Source organism: Phocoena sinus, chromosome 4 (genome assembly GCF_008692025.1).
Source record: "Phocoena sinus isolate mPhoSin1 chromosome 4, mPhoSin1.pri, whole genome shotgun sequence".
NCBI lineage: Eukaryota > Metazoa > Chordata > Mammalia > Artiodactyla > Phocoenidae > Phocoena > Phocoena sinus.
Genome location: NC_045766.1, coordinates 23,881,845 through 23,903,228, shown reverse-complemented (window position 1 = coordinate 23,903,228; position 21,384 = coordinate 23,881,845). Strand labels below are relative to the sequence as shown.

Genomic DNA, 21,384 nt, shown 5'->3' with positions numbered 1-21,384 from the left:
AATATTTTTGTCACATGTGTTCCAAGCCCATGCTGGTGCTGTTTTCACAGACTTTATTGCCCAGGAAAGACACTTAACTGCAGGACTGAGCCCAACAGGGTGTCAGCGTACTGGGATTAGGGCCAGAGTGGTGACCTTCGAAAGGGGATCAAAGCCCGTCCATCTCCTTACACTGGTGGGCTGTAATGAGTCCTTAGGAAGGGCTGGTACAGATTTTCACAAAGCATTTTATCTCATATAGATCAACTAATCCATTCTTCTACTTTCACGTAGAACTTTTATCTAAATTTTGTCCTTCTCATACCTTTTTCTTTAAAAGAAAAGTGATAGAATAAGAAAATTCATCAAAGAAAATTCTTCATCTTCCTCTAACTGCCTAATATTTTACAATTACATATAATTATTGGTAAGGTTACCTGCTAGCTTAACTTTTTTCTTTTGTAATTTAAATGTACTTTATTTTAGCTCATTCATACCATTGTCAATTTAGTAATTACTCTTACCTGAAGATACTGAAACCAGTAGAAAGTATTTTTGTTGTTGTTGTTATTAGAGAAATGAGATAGTACAACATAGTACAATGAAAACTACGTGGTATTTGGATCTTGGGCAAGTTTTTTACATCTTTGAATCGCAATTTTCCTAACTGTAAAACGTGAATGATAATAGTGTCTACTTCTCCAGGTTGTTAGAATTATATTTATGAAAACTACCTAACTTAATCAATTTCATTAAAACCATCTTATCTCGTGAAGGATTTGATGAAGAGGCTCACACCACCACATATGATAAAATAATAGTAAAATATTTTTTAAGAACTTTAAAACTCAGTTAAAAAAATTAATGAAAGCAGAAACAAAACCAGAGGAGTAAAAAGAATCATGACTAAACAGATCATAAGGTCCTATGTACTTGCTAAAGTTGAACCACAAGTAAGCTTTCTGGTAACCAAAGCAGGGGGGAAAGGAAATGATAACCAGTAATATACTAAATTACTATAATTAGAGGGGAAAATTATACTCTGTCCTCAAGCTGTACAGAAGTTCACAGGCCACAATTTCTTGCTTGGGGCTTCCTGTAGAGGACACATAAAGAGTTATCTAACTAACCCTGGTATAATTTACATGGTTCCTACTAGTCTTCTGCCGCTATTGTTTTTTAAAAGTGTCCTGGAAGTGTTCTTATTCATGATGGTTGACTACCGAGGTAACTACGTTTCAGAAAAAGGCTTTTTCCACCCTTGGAATAATTCTTATGTTCAATGTCAAGTACAGGAAATGGTGGGCTCAGGCCAGAAGTAACAAACCACAGCGTCCATGCAGCTGCCACTTGACCTGGACAGAGGGGGTTTTTTGGTACTTTCCAAACTATGTGTCAAGAACCTGTCGGCCCTCATCTTGCCTGACAACTCTTCGCTTATTATCAACACCTGTTGCTCTAAAGACCAGAAACCTAATTCTTAGGAGGATTGCATTTTCCCACTCACCTTGCACTTATTAAATTGGTCTTGCATTAACAAATAGGATAATCTTTGCACTGGTCAACTTCTGAAAAAAAGACCTTACTCTTACTTGCCCAAAGCTAAAACTTTCAGATAATTGTGGCAATTACTGATCATATACTCTCAAAATCAATAATAAGCATATGTAATGACATATACTTTTTTTTTTTTTTTTTTTTTTTGCGGTACGCGGGCCTCTCACTGTTGTGGCCTCTCCCGTTGCGGAGCACAGGCTCCGGACACGCAGGCTCGGTGGCCATGGCTCACGGGCGCAGCCGCTCCGCGGCATGTGAGATCCTCCCGGACCGGGGCACGAACCCGTGTCCCCTGCATTGGCAGGCGGACTCTCAACCATTGTGCCACCAGAGAAGCCCGACATGTACATATTTTTGAAGGAATTTCCTTTTTCTCTGTTTCTGGAGAGTAAAATAACCTTTGGGAAATATGAACTTGTGGCTGTGACTAACCAGCAATGTCACGATTTTCCTTTTTGCCTTGTAATACCTTGAAAGTGTGAATGGTGTTACACTCTTACTCATACCAGACCCAGAACCTTTAAAAAGAATGTTCCACAAGCAAGTATTAAACTTTAAATATATAGTCTATGCAAATGTGCCACTTTGAGAAATGGAAGGTATCGCAGCTGTGATTTTATGTCTCTTAAATGTAAAAAAAAAAAAACAACCCTCAGACAAAATTCCACCACCCCACCCTCGCCCCAACAAGAAGTTGTCCTTGTAATGGATTCTGTGTCCTTGGCAGCCCAGCATTACAAAGGTGAGACTTGCTGGAGCGCCACGCCCCCCTTAATCTTTCAATAGAAAATTCCCGCTACCCAAGAAGGGCTGCCACGACTGCTTCTCTTTTTCCCCTCTTGCCCTTTTTCGTGATCATCCTAATATTTGTGGAGTACTGACTCTTGTTATTTATACTGTTCTAAGCACTTTATCTGTGTTAACTCATTTATCTTCCAAGATAAGCCTATGAATGGGTACTGTTATTATGCTTATATTTTAAATAAGGAAACTGTATACAGAGAAGTTAAATAACGTACCAAAGGACACATAGTGAAATTCAAACCCAGAATCTGGTTCTAGAACTTCCACTCTTAATTGGTGTGCGTGCGTCTATTCGTTCATTCATTCATTCATTCATACAACCCACCCATGTCAGGCACGAATCTAAGTGTGAGGAAGATGCAGCAGTTACCAGTTCAAAGTCTTCACCCTCACAGAGCTTACGCTCTAATGGGGGACACTGGGAACAAAAAGGTAAACAGCTACATACTATATGTTTAGAGAATGGGAACAGTAGAGCAGGTACAAGGATGGAGAACAATGGAGGAGAGGCTATGGCTGGCCAGGGCAGGCCTCTCTGAAGAAGTGGCATTTGATCAGAGTCCTGAACGATATGCAGAAGTGAGATGTGTATGTGGGCTCTGGGGGGAAACAGTCCAGCCAGAGGGAACTGCAAGGATGAAGGCCCTGGCCTCACAGCGGGTTATGGTGCGCTCCACGTGCAGCAAGAAGGCCAGTGTGGCTGGAGCCCAGTGGGCAAGGTGGGAGCCAGTGCAGGTGGATTCGGAGGGACCAAGAGGGGCCAGATCACCGGCCACGGTGGTGATTTTGATTTCCTTCTATGTGTGATGGCAGCAAAAACTTGCAGGTTTGGAACTTAAAAGTAATGGGATCAACTTTTTAAAAAACTCATTTTTCTTCCATTTCCGACTCTGCCAACTGTTACAGTGAGGCTAATTTTCATCTTTTCTAACATAATTTTATTTTGGACGCTATGCTGGCTCCTCTATGTGCTCTCTTAATGCCAACTTCCACTTTTATTTTTGCTTCGAGAAGTCGCTTCATTGAATTCTGGTTTTGGTTGTCATTTATGCTTGTGTGTAACCTGGGTGGATAAGTTCTGGTCACCACAGCTCAAGAAAGTCAAAGCGGAGCTGAGAAAGGTCCAGAGAAGGGCAGCTTCAATGAGCAGAGGGAGATTAAAAGAATTACGATTTCTCCAGCAGAACGACTACCACTAAGAAGGGATACAACAAAGTGTCTGTAAAAATACGGAGGGTATGAGTCAGGTGAACAAAGACTTGTTTGCCAAATCCCAGAAAACCATAACTTAAAACACCCTTGAAACTGAAAGAGCTCATTTGGAGAAGAATAAAAGTATGTATTCTTCTGCACAATTGATACTTAAATGCTGGAAATATAAGTAGGTTCAAGAGGGAAAGAGATTAGCAGATGGTAGGGTCATCTAGTCATTAAATAAAATTTAATTTTGCCTTGTGAATATTTTCTAGATATTGCTAACAAACCTATAGAAAACGGAATAAAGATTCCCACATATATGTTCCTCGGATCCAACAATTATCAATATTTTTCCATACTATGTCCCCATGCTGTTGGAGCTGGCCTCGCAGAATGTAAATTCCGTGCTATACCAACAAATATTTCAGAAATAGAACAGTAAACTCTAAAATTGACCTGACCCAGATGAAGGGGTTTTTTTTTGTTATTGTAACTAACAGTACTTTGAGAAAAATAAAATGACTATTTCAGAGCAAGTATCTTGGGTTTTCCCTTGGCCAACACTGAATTTATTTTGGTTTTACTTACGGCTTATACACCCAAAAGTATACACCCTCCCCACTACATTTTTACTGCTTAAGAGAATCTGTATTTACAGATTCTATAATTACATGCTCTAGAAAACAGAAATAATAATGAGGAAGAGGAAGTGCAGGAAGATGATAGCCTCAATTTAGCAATTAGGTGCCGTATGTAAAATCACATTTAATCTTTACCTTGACCAATCGAGATTCATATTATAAACCCCATTTTATAAATGATGAAATTGAAGTTCAAAGAATTAAAATAACTTTCCCAAGACAACGACAACAACAAAATTCCAGCCACTTCAATAACACCCAATCTCCAATTTGTAGTTCTTCAACTCAGTGAGACTGTTGCTCTCAGCTTGAATTGTTCTCTGCTTGGACTCTAGCTCCTTGTACTACAGTTGGGAAAGGGCAGAAAGAAAAGAGAATATAGGGCTTACCTCATTTGTCCTTTGCTGCCTGTTGCCCAGTATCTGAATTCTATCATGTATTTATGATACCAGTTATTCTTACCAGCCATTGTGTGTTTTGCAAGTAGTTTTGTAGGGGGAAACATTGTTTTGTTTTTTTTTCAGACAAAAATATAATACTGTATACTCAAATCACAAGCGTAAATGTAGAACCCTTATCTTTGCTATGGTGTTTGTGGTTTGGGGCACTGTCACTGGGAAACAGCATGAGCTAGGATCTTCTTGTTCCAAGGTGCATTTTCTACTCCAGTGCCTTTTACATCTAGAAGTTATAATTCCAATATGTAATTGTATCAGCCTTCTATTGCTGCTGAACAAATGATCCCAAAACTTAGTGGCTTAAAATAACAAACGTTTATTATCGCACAGTTTCTAAGTGTCAGGAATTTGAAAGCAAATTAGCTGAGTGTTTCTGGCTCAGGGTCTCTCATGACGTTGCAGTCAGGATGTCAGCCAGAGCTAGAGTCATCTGAAGGCTTGACTGGGTCTGAAAGGTTCACTTCCATGTTGGCAGGAGACCTCAGTGCCTTGCCGACTATTGGCAGGGAGACTCAGATGCTTACCACATGGATCTCTCCATAGAGTGGCTTGGGTCCTCACAGTATGGTAACTAACTTCCCTCAAGTGGTTCAACACAGACAGAAAGGAGGAAACCACAATGTTTTTTTATGACCTAGCCTTGTATATCACCATCCCTTCTGCTCCATTCCACTGATTAAAAATGAGTCATTATATATCGTCCACACTCAATAGGAAGGGAAATTAGTCTCCATCTTTTAAAGGGACAAGTACCAAAGAATTTGTGAATATACATTTTTTTTTTTTTTGGGTACGCGGGCCCCTCACTGTTGTGGCCTCTCCCGTTGCGGAGCACAGGCTCCGGACGCGCAGGCTCAGCGGCCATGGCTCACGGGTCCAGCCGCTCCACGGCATGTGGGATCCTCCCAGACCGGGGCACGAACCTGTATCCCCTGCATCGGCAGGCAGACTCTCAACCACTGCGCCACCAGGGAAGCCCCGAACATACATTTTTAACTCACCAAAATATTATATTTACCTGAACCAAACAATTTATTTTTCCCTGGATTAACTTGAATCTCTTGTACGGACAAAGTTATTTGAAGCAGACCTTTTTTTTTTTTGGTAGCTAAACCATGAGTTTAGCCCATCTGGTAGTGTATCTGTGATGTCTACGTTTCCTCTTGGCATTTTTACCCATCCCTATCTAGTTGTTTCCTTCATTCTTTCTCCCTAAGCATGTATTTTGTGACTATACCTTCTTGGGAATGTTTATGAATTGATCATAGTGTGAGGAAGGTGAAAATATTTGTATAAAATACTCTCTATGTGGAGGCTAAGAGTTAATTTTACCTTTTAAAACATAAATTTGAAAAAATTTTCCTATTGACTCTCAATTGTATCATGTCCCCCTTCAGAATCTAGAAATCGTTCTCTTTAGGGACAGAGAATCCGGTCTTCTCCTTGGTAATCAGAAAATCAAGGCAATAAACTTAAAATTATTACATGAATACATTCCACACTGGGACATGGCAGGGCAAAAGTACTGCTGTCAAATCCCATTCACACTGACTACTTGAAAAAGTGCTCTGGAACCCATAAGGAACTCTACAGATTTGTTATGATAATTATCTGTCTTTGTCATCATTCTGTACAACCTCCACTGACATTAGTATTGAATATGAAATCTTAGAAATAGGAAAATCTTCTCTCTCTTAATCCATTGAATCCCCGTGAAGTGAGAAGCAATCCCATAAGACTAGCCCAGAGCAGAGTTCCTCCGGTTCACTTAGCAAAGGCCCCTCCTTTGAATATTGATAGAGGAATGTATTTACATTTGCTTAGTTCTTTTTCATTAAGGTTAATACAGCAAACAATTCCCTTTTGCTTCAGCGTCTGTTTTTTAAAGATTTCTGGCCAGAGCCTTTGTTTTCTTTCAGGGATCCAAATAAGCATAAAACAAAGAGTACCTTCCTAATTTTCCTGTTGCTCCCTCTCTAGGGTGGTGCTAGAGGGGTCACTTAAAAGACAACTACTGGGCTTCCCTAGTGGGTAGGATTGAGGAATCTCAGCTGGTAAATGACAATGTCTTCTCATCAGACAACTCCCACCTGGGAAAAGAAGCCAAAGATACAATGTTTTCTTTGAATACTCAAGGAAAGTTAAGGAAAACCCAAGAACTCTTTCTCGAGGAAGTTAATAAGTCCATACATCATTCTGGGTCCTTAGCCCATACTAGTCTGTGATGTCACCAGCCCATAACACCATTCTTAATCAAAATCTCCCTACTGGGCTTCCCTGGTTGCGCAGCGGTTGAGAGTCCGTCTGCCGATGCAGGGGACACAGGTTCGTGCCCAGGTCTGGGAAGATCCCACATGCTGCGGAGCGGCTGGGCCCGTGAGCCATGGCCTCTGAGCCTGCGCGTCCGGAGCCTGTGCTCCGCAACGGGAGAGGCCACAACAGTGAGAGGCCCCTGTACCGCAAAAAAAAAAAAAAAAAAAAAAAAAAAAAAAGACAACTACTCACTCCTTATCGTGCTCAGCCACTTCCCAACCTCTGATCTATTCCCTTGTTTAAGGAGAAAAAGGAAAGATATCAAATGCCCCAGTCATTTTTACATTTTCCCAGAAATGGAGGATAATCAAGGAAACAGAAATTCCACATATATCAAACACTCTGCTTCTTAGAAGTAGCAAGGGCAAATAAAAGCTAACATTCAATGCCCTTAGATCTCCAGTTCCCATTTACAGCTGTGAAACACGAGGCTCAGATCTGGAGAGTGTATCATTATTATTAAATGGTAGACAGTAGAGAGTCAGAACTCAAATCTTGGTCTTCAGTTTCTGGATCCTCTGCTTGTTCCAACCTGGATGCCACTGCCCCTCTGGCATCAAAGAACTCAAAAAAAGAAGACATATTGCTAGCAGTAAAGAGACTATCACCAAGTTCCAGATTCTTCTTCTGATGACTGCTTATATCCATTGTCCTTGGGTGTGATCTGATCACTGCTTCAGAATAAGCCAGGTAAATTGATGCTACCTGCTGTCCTCTGCCCATCTGGGCCCTCCCAGGGGCTTGCCCTCTGCACTGCCTCATCGGATACCTTCCCTGTTCCAGGGTGTCCGCAAAGGCTGGCCTTCCCTTGGCACAGTTATCCTCAGCCCCCAGTGAACAAGCAGGGCACACAGTGGACTAACTCATTTATTTCTACTCATTTATTGATGGCCTTTCATAACCCAGTTATTAAGTCATCAATAACTTCAGAGAAATAAATGAATGGATCCAGAATTGGGCCAACAGATATTTAAGGCATACACTGAACATTTTATCTCAGATCAGCAGAAAAGTCAATGCTGGGTCATCCATGGTATTTCCCTTACCTGGAAAAACATTTTCTATGTTTCATTCTAATTGGAACCCAGTTTATTTCTCTACAAAGCAGTAAAATGAATAACATCTCCAGTATCCCAAGTAAATTAAAGTTTGAAAAATAGATTACAAGTGTTAACATTTTTTCCAAAATGCTACCTAGTATGTGTTGCTCTCATCAGCTGGCAAAAAATAACCTTGGAAGATTTCCCGGAAATAGAGTATAAGCTCTTTCAGGAATGCCTGTATGTTCTGATATATTCCCCTCAGGAAATAAAATAAAAAGGAGAGGAAAAAGGGAGTAAAAGGCAGGGAGGTTTTCCAAGACCTTGAGAAATCCCTGAAACCAGTATTTAGGAGTCTAGAGAAATTTCTAACACTGAAGTTAAGTTTCTTCAGGGACACTTTCCAACTCATCAGCGTTCACCCAGCTGAGGGGAGCCATGCATTTTCATTACGTTTGGGGGGATATATAGCTGCTGCATCTCAACCTTCAGTATCCCGACCTCATCTCCTATTCAGATACCCATTTGCCCTAGTTTGCTCTTCACTTACACCCACCTAGATGACAGGAATCAAGGCTGCTGCTGAGAGGTCACAACTGTGCTTGGAAACCTCTCTGTTCGCCAGTTGCTTCAGTTTCCTCATCTGTAAAATAGGAATAATAATATATGAAAAGCACTTAAAACACTGTCTGGCACATGGCGTCTATTCAAGAAGTGCCAGCCGTTATTGTTGTTGTTGTCATTAATGAAAAAACAGTATCTCCCATACGATTAGGACCTCAGAGACCAGCCAATCCAATTTCCTCAATTCATTTTACAGACGAGGAAACTGCAGCCCAAATAGCCTATCATACGGTGTGTGTGCTTTCCAAAGTTCAAAGGCTGAGTGAGATACCAGCAGACAGAACAGCACCTTTGGAGTCCTTTAGTCCTACGTTCAAATTCCAGCTCTGTGGCTTGCTAGCTATGTGACTTTGGACTCAGCTCTTCCCTTCTCTGGGCCTCTCTAGGTCCTCACCTGTAAAATAGGTATAATGCAACCTACCTTGAGGGTTTGTTGTGAAAATTGAAAAACAATGACTGAAAAAGTTAGTGACTGGATAATGTGACCAGCACCTTGCCTAGGAATGAATGAGCATTCCATAGCTGGAGAATATTATTACAAATGTCATTCAGCCGGGCTGCTGTGGAGTGGGTGCTAGAATCCTGGGCCCCTGACTGCCAGCCAAGCTCAGCACTACACAGCCCACCTTAACTTAGAAACAAACAACCAAACGAAAAAACAGGAATTTGCTTACACTCCTTTCTATTAATTTTCTTCAATGACTATCTTGTCATCAATAGATATTGTCAGCTATCAAAATTACCTGTGCCTCTGGATGGATAAAATGTGTAACTCCTTATTGTTCTTAAGGAAAGAAAAAAGAAAAGAAGAGAAAAGAAAAGAGAGAGAGAACTCCCCAGGGCTAGCCCAGAGCTTTACTACCTAGTTTAGTTCAGGGATAACAGTTTTACTCTGCCAGCTGAGCCCCAACGTGCTGACCTGTTTGAGAGACAGTGACTCAGAAACAACTTGCAAATGTTGCAAGATGATGAAGAAAACACTAAGTATAGCAGTGACTTTGCAAATCTGACACATTTCTTGGGGTAGAAATAGCTAGAGAAAGGTTCAGGGACAGATGGAAATTGAACTGGACACCTTGGTTTCCCTTTTGTGGAAATGCCATGGGTACATTCTAGCTCTAGATAACAGGGCATGGCACTCTGGGTCTATCAGAAAACAGATCTATGAAACTCTGACATCATCCATGAAAAGATCATAGATGTCCCACTGTGGGACTTGGGAATGGGGCATGTGGTCCATGACCAGGTAAGTTTGAGAAAGGCTTCCCTCTCAAAGATTTACGATGCCCATTTACAAATGAAAGATTCCAAAAATTTCTGAATGTAACAAACCTGGTAAACACTCTCAAACCCATCCTTTCCTGAACGATAGGCACAGAATTTCCATCAACATCACGTAGAACAGTGGCATACTAAGGAACGCCTTTTAGGAAACTGTTCAGTGTTGGAAATCAGAGATCTTAAAACAACCAATGAGAAAGGCTGCCAGTTTGGGTTTTCATTTTATTGTGGAGTGTCTGCTTCAACCATTTTAGACAAAGGATAAATGGCTGCCTAGAAAGGGAGGGACCACACTTAGCATTCTTGTGTTCCCCTTTTGTTTGTGGGGCATTGAACTGCAGCGTCTGCTTTTACATGTGTTTCAGAGAGCAGAATACAGCCTTTTGTGTTCAGTTATTTATCATTACCCATCAGTGGAACTGTCTGGAAAGGGGCAAAAAAGTACATAAACAAAGTAAAGTAAATCACCTTGGTTTCAACTAAGGGCTAGCTTTGGAGCAGCCAGTGGTTTCTCACTGTCTTCCATGACTCATGATTTCTTGAGAATGTTCACATTATTACTGGACTGTGAACTCCTGATACAATTTGGGCATGGAAACCGAGGGCCCAAACAAAGCAATGAAGTCCATGTTAAGATATAAATGCTTTTAATGATGAAGATAATTACAACTGATTGGAGTCTGGAATTCTCTTAATATGCAAAATGAGATACACACAAGAGGTAAAAATGTCCCTGAATCTCCTTCATACCACATTGCAATGTCCATTATCATCTCTCTAAAGTTCACAAAAAATTTTTCACCTTTTCCTCACATTTTCATCCTCTACTGTTACATAAACACCTATCAAATGCTTTCTCTTTTGTCCTTTTCTTCCTCCCTCCCACTGTGGTCCTTTGAAGAAAAAAAAAAAAGAGTGAGTGAGTATGGGGTCGGGGGAGACAAACACATTCATTCAGTTATTAAATTATTACAGGCTTCTCAACCGGAATATCTATTTCAAAACTTAAGAATCGAAGGGGGAAGATATCAAAGATTAACCATAGGCTTTGGTAGTGATCTATCAAAAATAAAATGAATGAAAACTAGTTTAACAATTATTAGACCGTTATCCCTTTAGTCTTGACCTTTTGGTAAATCGTAAATAAATACCATCCAAATCTGACAGAAATAACTGCAAAATTCCCACAACAGCAATCTGACAGAAATATCATGTTCACTGGTGTCAACAAAGCGGCATTTCTTAGCTGTTTAATAAAATAGGAATTATGAAAAAAAGTAAATGCCACAAGAACCTCACCCATATGGCAAGATCCATGAGCTAATTTGCTTGGCAGTAGGTTCAACATTTAGATGAAAATACCTGTATCTGGAAAGATTTTTAAAAAGTGGTTAAGTTTAATTTGGCTTGACACATATTCTTATAGTTCAAATATATTAATATTATATACATACTATGTATTAATGTTGATATTATATATCAATATTTATAGTGATCATTTATCCAATGCCTTTTTCTGTTGTCACTCGCTAGGAAGCAAACAACTCTGGCAAAAGCACGACGAAAACAGAGACTGCCCGGCTCTTCAGAATGTGGTACAGCTTTGACCACAAGTATCCTTTGATAATGATAATCTCCCAGGTCCTGCTACATGGCAGACACTGACTTCGAGCACTTAATCATTGAGGTCTGCACTGCTGCTCTTCAAGAAACGCAGAAAGGTAAAGCGAATTCACGAGCAAATGTAGCCAAAAGAATGATTTCAAAACATAAAAAGCTGTGTAGTCCATACTTAAGTGTTGCAAAGAGCTAAAGTGAAATCTCTCAGAGGCAAATGAATCTGGTGTGCTTGTGGCAATCTACTATTTCCTAATGCTCTATGATAAAATCATAGAGTCCTGAAAAACTGATCTATTTTACTAATTTTACTGTTCATCCCTTTGTAAAAATCTTACTTCTGGTGGAGTCGGCCAGGGTGGCAAAGCTCCTTCACCCTTCTGCCAGGAACACATTTGTCTGTTTTTGTTTCATGCTGTAAAAAATGAAGGGGGAGGGGGGAGGGAGGATGAATAGTCCGAGGAGAAGAATAAGTCCGGTCATCACATTGTGAAATAATACTACTTTGTTTTCCAGGAAACACTTGAGTAAGCTTTTTCTAGTGACGGGCAATTTTAAAATTCTAGCTATCAGTGTAAACAGAGTGGCTCAGATACACCTTGCCATGCGACTCACAGAGCTGAGAAGTCAGGCCTGAAGGGCTTTGCCATTGTGAGTTGCAGTAAGCGGTCCACCTCTAATCCCAGGCAAAAGCGCCACAGAAGAAAGGAAAGAACTGTGCTGAAAATTGAATGTGTTGGGTCTTTGTAGTTAGTTTTCCACAGTCACAAATCCCTCTCCTTTCAGGGAGAAAACGTCAGTCACTGGGCAATTTTAAAGCAGCTCAGCAATGATTAAAGCCACAACAGATCAGAGGGAAAGGAAGAAGAATTAAGAACAGGGGAAAGAAATTCAAAGAATAAGATGAAGAGGAGGTAAAAATGGAAAAGGGAGAAGCAGCAAGAGAAATACAGGAAATTCACAGCAGGAAGGAAAGGAAAGCAAATTCGAGGAATGACTGTAGAAAAAAAAAAAATAAGTAAGAGTGAAGTGAAGAGAAGCCCATTGAAGATTGCAGAGATAAGCAAAAGTAAAACAAGGTTAAAATTAGAAAGCAATTCTGAAATAGTACAACATTCCAAGAATTATGAAATGAGATGTGGAAGGTAGAGGCTTTTTGAGGCTACAGTTTTGCTTTTCCATACTTCTGTTATCTATGGGCAAATACCTTGCCTCACTCAATCTTGAGTTTTCATGGACAGTGTAGGTTGCCACCACCCTAAAAGTGGTCCATCTTGGCAATTAACTGCCTCTTGGAGGTTCTGGTACCTCACTAACCAGTCACTGGTCTCCCTGAGGGAAGCCAGTTCTTAGCAGGTTACGCTGGTTTGTGTTCCAGTTTGTTTCTCTTCTGGAAACACAATTTTCTCCTGCCATTGCTTAAAGTATCTGATAACCAAATTTGTAGGAAGTTATAAAAATGTGGCTGAAGAGTACATATAAAGGCTGCTTGGTTATGACAAGATGTACAGTAAGAAAGTGTCTTTTGGGGTTCCAGGACCCGATTTCCAACTTGTGGAAGGGGGGCTTCCCCACCCATCCAAGCAATGCGCCAGGTCAGTGTCCTACAACTCAACTCAATTCTGACACTATGTCCCTGGAGACAGTGTCAGATCTCACAGGTAAGGGCTTAGTCCCACAAGGCTGCCCCTACCACCACCACTTCAGAAGCCAGCCACAAGCCCAGGTTGTTACCTATGCTCCTGATCTATCGGCTACATGTTGGAGGTTCCCGTGACCTTCTCCTTGGGTTTGATTGATTTGCTAGAAGACCTCATTACTTGCTAGATCATTGGTTTATTATAAAAGGATATAACTCAGTAACAGCCAGATGGAGGAGGTGCATAGGGCAAGGTACGGGGAAAGGACATGGAGCTTCCATGCCCTCTCTGAGTGCACCACTCTCCTCGAATCTCCACCTGTTCACCAACCTGGAAATTCTCCTAAACTCCATCCTTTTGGGGTTTGGAGGCTTCATTGCATAGGCACAACTGATGAATAATTAACCATTGGTGATTGAACTCCATCTCCAGCCTCTCTCCTCTTCCCCAGAGGTGGTGAGGTGAGAACTGAAAGTTCCAACCCTCTAATCACATGGTGGGTTTTCCTGGCATCCAGCACCCAACCTTAGTTGGGGTCCAAACGTCATCCATCAACATAACAGAAGGATGCCTTTTTGCTTTCATCACTTAGGAAATTCAAGGGTTTTAAGAGCTCTCTGCCAAAACTGGGGATGAAGACCAAATTTCTATTTCTTATTATAAATCACAATATCACAAAATGGCAAATCAGAAATTAGATAAAAGATGTTTTTGTTCAAATTCTGACAGTGTTGTAAGGAATGCTTTGCATTGCATTGCAAAATGGAAAAGATAACTTGGAGACAAGAAAATGTAAGTAGGAACCCACCCAAATTTTTAGCTTAGAGCAGTGACACTAAATTCAGATGATGTCATAGTTTTTGTCTCACATTTCACCGGGGGGGGGGGGGGGTTATTTCCATATGATTATGGACAAACTAGCAAAAAAATGAAAGCAAACTTACATTCTCAGTAATATCTCTTCTCATGGTAATTTGTCCTCCTGTGCATTCATCCTAGAAGTTGCAGGGCTACCATCACTGCATAAATATATTTTCACTTAGACCACAGAGTTTTTATATCCTAGTTATGCTCTGAATTCATACCCAGAGTGTAGCAAACCAACCTGTTTCCACTGTGTAAACTCTTGATTTATCCATATTTTTAGAGAAAAATTATCCCCTTGGCATTTACCGTCATCCTGTTGGCCACCTAGAACCCAGGCGATGTGCCCCATGGACCTCATGGGTAGACTATGCCAGCTGCTGTCAATGTAGGGATGATCCCCCCAACTCCGGGGTCAGATTGCCTGGCTGAGGCCAGAAAGAAAGTGTGAGGCTGAAAGAAATGGATTATGCAGTTTGGAGCTGTTCAAGTTTCATTTTAGTAAAATTGCATCATGCAAATGATGCATCATAAAGAATTACCGACAAAGGAAAAAGAAGAATAAATGAGCCTTCATATGCACCTTTGTAAGTCAGGATTCTCCAGAGAAACGGACACAGAACCAGTCAGGAGTACATACACACACACATGCATACATACATATACATATAATACACATACACATAGGTTTACTTCAAGGGATTGGCTTCTGTGTTTGTGAAGGTGGCAAGTTCAGAATGTGCAGGGCAGGCTCTCAGTCTAGAAACTCTCCAGTAGGAGCTGAGATGCTGCAATCTTAAGACAAAACTTCTTCCTCAGGGAAGCCTCAGTTTTGCTCTTAAGTCCACTCAACTGATCAGATGAGGCCCACCCACCTTATTGAGGATCATCTCTGTAAAGTCAACTGACTGTAGATGCTAACCACACCTAGAAAATACCTTCACAGCAACACCTAGATTAGGGTCTGATTGAATAACGAGGTAGCCTAGTCAAGTAAACGTGTAAAACTAAGTGTCAACAGTATTCAATTCACATTGAACTTATGCCCAATATTCAGACCCAAGGATACAAAGATGCTTTTAACTCACCATCGGTATCAATAAAACAAGTCACTATGGCTCACATAGTTTTGTTTTCTTTTTTTCATAGCATAATTAATACATATGCGTTCCCATAAAAATTTCCCAAAACGTACGGAAAAATTAACATTCCATAAGGATGAACCATGGCCAAGTACCGTGGTGAGTGCTTTACGTTATAATTTCATGTCACCTCCACAGCTCTGTAAGAGGGTGCCTCCAAGGGTAGAGTACCACACAAATGGACTGCTGATTGTCTTGGCCTCTGACAAAACAGCCTGTGCGGGCTTCCCTGGTGGCGCAGTGGTTAAGAATCCGCCTGCCAAGGCAGGGGACACGGATTCGAGCCCTGGTCTGGGAAAATCCCACCTGCCGCAGAGCAACTAAGCCCGTGCGCCACAACTACTGAGCCTGCGCTCTAGAGCCCGTGCTCAGCAACAAGAGAAGCCACTGCAATGAGAAGCCCACGCACCGCAACAAGTACAAATAAATAAGCCGGAAGCCTATGGTGCCAAAATTGACGATTAGTTAAGATTTCACTATGATTCCCTGTGGGCAGCAATTCTGAGTCTTGCGGTGCAAAGCAGAAATTGAGAAGGGGACTATGAGAAAGGGAACCATGTTACTGAGCACCAGTACTTTGCCATCGAGAACATTCTTTCATTTAATCCTAATAACCACCCTTTTGGTTTCATTCTCACAAAGACTCTCTTTGAGATGGAAGAAACAAAGTCTCCAAGAACTTAATAACTTTCTTAGGTTTCCATAGCTAGTGTCAATTCCATGATCCAAGCCCGGATCTGTCAAAATCTAAATTAGGGACTTACCCGGCGGTCCAGCGGTTAGGACCCTGCGCTCCCACTGCAGGGGGCTTGGATTCGATCCCTGGTCAGGGAACTAAGATCCCACATGCTACACGATGCGGCCAAAAAATAAATAGACTTCGAAACACTTCAAAACAAAGACTGTAATGACAAAGAAAGGCATTACATAACGATAAAATCCATAAATATACTTAAATGAACGCTCTCACTGACAACTCTATGTCCATGATAGCTCTTATCTACACATATACCCCATTTCCATACGTCCAGAATGTCACTATTAAAGCAATGACTGTTATGACTGCTTACATTATGTCATACAGAGTTCACATCCCAAGCAGTTGTTGAAGATATAGGAGGTGATAAGGTTAGGGGTCCTGGTCGGTCACCCTAAGAACACCACCATAAAGGAGTCTCCAAGTTTCTGAATCACGTTCTCAACTTTTCAAGGGCAGAAAGTTCAATATGCCAAAGACTCCGAGAATGGTTTCGTTTCATAGAAACGGATGGACTCTAGCCAAGCTCAAGGAGGCACAAGTAGAAACCAGACATCAAATTCCTAAATCATCATATGTGTCCTCATGGGGAGGGATATTCTTTCCCAGCCCTTAGAAGGGTCAAGTCGCAGTCTGGTCCCCAATGTCCCTCCGGCCCCTTCTCTCCCTGTTGCTCGCCGGCTCACCCTGCTTCAGCACCCCGGCCTTCCTGAGATACACCAAGCACATTCCTGCTTCAAGGCCTTCGCACTGTTTCCTCTTCCGCCTGCTTGGGATGCTCTTCTCTCAGACATTCGCAGGCCTCCCTCCTTCACCTCTTTCATCCAACTTGGCAGTGAGACTTTCCTGGCTCCATCTATATATATATTTTTTTGTGGTACGCGGGCCTCTCACTGCTGTGGCCTCTCCCGTTGCGGAGCACAGGCTCCGGACGTGCAGGCTCAGCGGCCATGGCTCACGGTCCTAGCCGCTCCGCGGCATGTGGGATCTTCCCGGACCGGGGCACGAACCTGCGTCCCCTGCATCGGCAGGCGGACTCTCAACCACTGCGTCACCAGGGAAGCCCCCTGGCTCCATATTTAAATTAGCCACCCCAACAGGAGCACTCCCTCTCCCCTTCCCCGCTTCATTTGTCACCATTATGCTTATCACCATCTGACACTGTATGTACCTTACGCATTTGTTATAATATTCTCCCCCAACCAGGATGTATGCTTCCTGCGGACACGGATTTGGGTCTGTAATCAAAGCATACAACACTGTTTGGCATATAGTGGACACTCAATAAATATTCACTGAATGAATGAATCAAGCAAGAAAGCAATATTTCCTATCCAGGGCACATTTACTCTAAAACGTTGATATAGCAGAAAAATCCAATGAATTATCTGAGGGTTGCTAAGTGAGTCTGAAAGCAGAGCAAGGCAGAGGGGATAATCTTAGTGTTTTTCATCCAGGCTGCCCTTCGGCACCAAAAGGGACACCCCGGGTGCACACCCACCCCTCCCCCAGCGGCAGGGTCCCTCTCCCTGGGCAGGGACAGCCACCACGGCAGAGCTGGATCCCTGTTGCCTCACTGACCTCCTTCCTATGGTTGGTCCATCCTTCCTTAGGTTTAATTCGTACACCTGATCTCATATATTCAAGCCTGGCTCTGGCTTAGAAGCCATTCTCTGTCTGCGTGACTGTATCTTATCTCACCGATTGTGTGTTGTATATAGAAATCAGAATTTAGAGCCACCTATCATCCTCACTAACAATCTCTTTTAATGAGAAGGTCAGAAGCAGAAATTGATGCCCCCTTATTCAGATTTTAAGACATCAGATAAAACGGTTTGCTTGGATTCGCAGTGTTGCAGCTGGTATAGGAATCGTAGGTTGCCTTATTCGTAGGTGACTAATGGTGCTGCTGGACTGTCTAATTCCTACAGTCTCTAGCCATTCTGTCATTTATCATCTCTCCCCTTAAGCATGCTTCCCTGGTGGCGCAGTGGTTGAGAGTCCACCTGCTGACGCAGGGGACACGGGTTCGTGCCCCGGTCCGGGAAGATCCCACATGCCGCGGAGCGGCTGGGCCCGTGAGCCATGGCCGCTGAGGCTGCGCGTCCGGAGCCTGTGCTCCACAACGGGAGAGGCCACAACAGTGAGAGGCCTGCATACCGCAAATAAAACAAAACAAACGAGAAAAAGCATGTTTATATATTAGTTCTACAAACGTGAATGACAGAGGATAAGAATGACTTCTTCCAAAATAAAAAGGGCAGCCTAAAATCATTTTTAGCGCTTCCTGTGTGCCGACATCAACTGAAAATAAGGAGTTATCCTGTGGTTGCCAACATTTTACAGAAGTGTAAAGATAGCACAAAGATAACAATGGATTGGCAAGTTGACACAGTAACAGAATTACAAAGTCACATGGATGGAGACTTCCTTCCCATCACTGGCTTGAAATGAATTGTGCACTGAGATGTTACCAAGAAAATGAAAGGCCATGGCAGATGTGTAAATGTTGCAGCTCTTGAGTTTTCCATTAAAAAGTCTGGCAAGGAAAGTGGCAGATGCCAGACCCCTTCCTGAACCAAAGTGTGACAGATTGCATTCCAGGGAAAATAAACGTGAACATCCGGATCATTCAGAATGATCCTTGGAAACAAGTATTTCATGGATTTAAACGTAACGGCATTGTAGTCTTTAAACAACAACAAAAAAAAAAACAAGGGAAAAGAACCCTTTCCTCCTCAAACTTGACAGAATTCGTTATATGCCACACAGTCATGCTTATTTTAAATCATAGGTATGAATACTGCGAGCAGCAATTTCATTTTAAACGATGATCACTGCATTGCAGTTTTTTCTTATTCTGACTAGCTGAAGCATCTATGAATTATTTGTTGGGTGAGGAACAGGGAATGTCAGTTCTGTGATTCCTGTTTTATCGATGAGGCAACTGAGCCCCGAGGAGGGAAAAGACACACCCAAGGTCAGTGATGGACTTGGAGGCAGCATTCGTAATCAACAAAGAGTGGGCTGTGTCCACCTGAAGAATCCACGGGTCCTGGTTCGGGTAGTCCATCCAGTGAGCTCTGGTGGCATTAACATGTGTGTGATGTTCTTATTGTTAAGCGTGCCTGGCATACAATTGATAGTTTGACGTGATAGCTTCCTGGGTGGCTCAGCAAAATCTTCACCAGTCTGGAGGCAGGATGTGTTTTACTTTAAGTAGAAAGCCAGAGGGATAGCAGAGGATGTAAGTAAGATGCCTTTTATTCAACTTATTGAGTACCTACTATGTGCCACGCAATACAGGAGGTACTGAGGCCAACAGCAAACAAGGTAGGCACGGCTGACTCTCATGAAGTCTTGCTTATTTGATTCATCCAGATGAGTCATGACCCCAAAGCCCCTTGAAATGACAGATGGCCCTTAGTGTAGGAAAGAGAGACAATGGCATCTCCAGAGTTTAATGGGGGAACTCTTTAGGGAGCCGTGAATTAAAATAATTTGTAACCCTCACTTGCAAAATGTAACCAGATGACTCCACAAGCGGTTTCAGAAAGCACCAATATTTCAAAATATTTGAAACAAACATAAGCAATCAGCTTTCTAAAGACTCTCTCTAAATACATCCCCAGTGGTATCCCACGTGAGGATGTACATGGCATTATAACTGCTTCTGGGAAGCCGGCTACAGGGAGGAGCTGAGCTTGCATGGGGCAGTAGTGCAGCCGTCACTCCCACCCAGGTGGTTAATCCATTGGGTTTGCAGCTTGACTTTTGGTCTTCCTTGTCTTCACAAATGCTAGTGTAGAAGGATCTTGTAGACAGCCCTTGACTTAGCACCTAAGTGAAATGAAATTAAAATTCTCTAAGAGAAAACACTAGCTTCCTGGATCCTTATATTCCTTGACTGTTTGGTGAGAACCAATGTAGGGAGTGGTATCCGTGCCTTGAAACATGAGCTGTCTTTTGTTCAGGTCATAACTTGGGTCTTCCATGGTTTCTTCATCTGTATAATGGGAACAATAAATATTATCTTCTGTTTTGGCTAAATCCATTGGAAAATTTAGCTGTTTCTTAAAACAGCTTCCTACTGATGGTAACTTGTTCACTTATCTCTCAGAGCCAAAACATGTTTAAACCAGTTAAATAGCGCAATTTTCTTAAGACCCTGTGGCCTAAATATGTTGAAACATTCCATAACTGAACTTAAACTCTTCTGGAGTCCTGACAAGTGACTACAAGCATGACATTGTGAATTGTTGCCCAAACATGTTAGATACTCTGCTATGAATGTGAAAAGTTGTGACTCCCAAGACGATAACTGAGTTTTCTACAATGATCCTAGGATTCCGCAAGAGTTTTGGCATCCCTGATTTGTTTTGCCTTTTCCCCTGTAAAAGTTTTGATAATATTTCTCTTAAATGAGAAGGCTTTCTCATTTCATCTTCACTGTGAGCAAACAATATGAAAATCTGGATTTACACAAACAGGAAATCAGGAGATGGATCCTCCGCTTCTCGAATGGATTCATAAAACAAATTCCTTTAAATCCAACTTTAAAAATCTGTTGAGCACTTTCTCATTGCAAAGCACTGTATTAGCCTCTCCTCTTTTCTCTCTTTATTCACGTATTCATCCCATGTTTATCAAGAGGCTACCACGGGCCACGTACTGTACTAGGCAGTAGGGATACAGCTGTTGACAAACCCTCACAGAGCTTCCATTCCAATCTGGTTCTGTCTTTGAGTTTCTGACTTACAGATCTTTTCAGGAAATGACTTTGGTATAAAGAAAGATACACTTAGACATTCCACTATGGGTTTTCATCAAACAGAGGGAAATCTGGCTCAGTGGAACCAGTTACTAGTTGTGGAACTTTAGGAAAGTTGTTTCCCCTCTCTGTGCCTCAGTCTCTCAGCTGCAAAATGGGGATAATACAAGTCCCTACGCCATAGGTTTGTTCTGAGGATTAAATGAGTTAAAGCACTCAGATAAGTGCTCAAAAATGTGAGCTTTATTATTGTCATTATTACCTGTTGATGTCTGCTTCTCTTAAAGGGCAGCATCCTGTAATGTATTTGGTATTCGTTGTCATTTATTATTTCTGAGTGACCAAAATATCCATGGTCTTGTATGCTTGTCATAATTTTTTGTTGTAACAGCCATATTTTAATACCATAGGAAAGTCTTCAGTCTCCAGAAACAAAAGATTCCACTCAGGCTATAAATCAGACACAATTCTTCTGATTTGATCTTGAGTAGATGGAAGTAGCTGGGTGTTCGGCACCTCCTTGTGTCTCCTGTTCTGCACATGGGATTGTTTCATTTACAATTTTCCTAAGTTACAGTACTTCGTCCCACGGTATTTTTCTGGAAATTACACCACAGAAAGCAATTTTCGCTTGATAGAAAAGTGCAACGATTTTCCTGTCCAGCAATGGAAGCAATACAAGCCTTTGATGATAATTAT

The 21,384-nt window shown here is 41.8% G+C and overlaps 1 protein-coding gene across 1 annotated transcript in view; it reads left to right on the top strand.

Moving 5' to 3' along the window:
• Positions 1-21,384, top strand: part of SLC9A9 (solute carrier family 9 member A9) — a 569,241-nt gene that overhangs the window by 458,716 nt on the left and 89,141 nt on the right. The window contains exon 14 of the mRNA XM_032631496.1: positions 11,428-11,507. Coding sequence (XP_032487387.1) covers positions 11,428-11,507 — 80 coding nt within the window. The remainder of the gene's footprint in view (positions 1-11,427; positions 11,508-21,384) is intronic.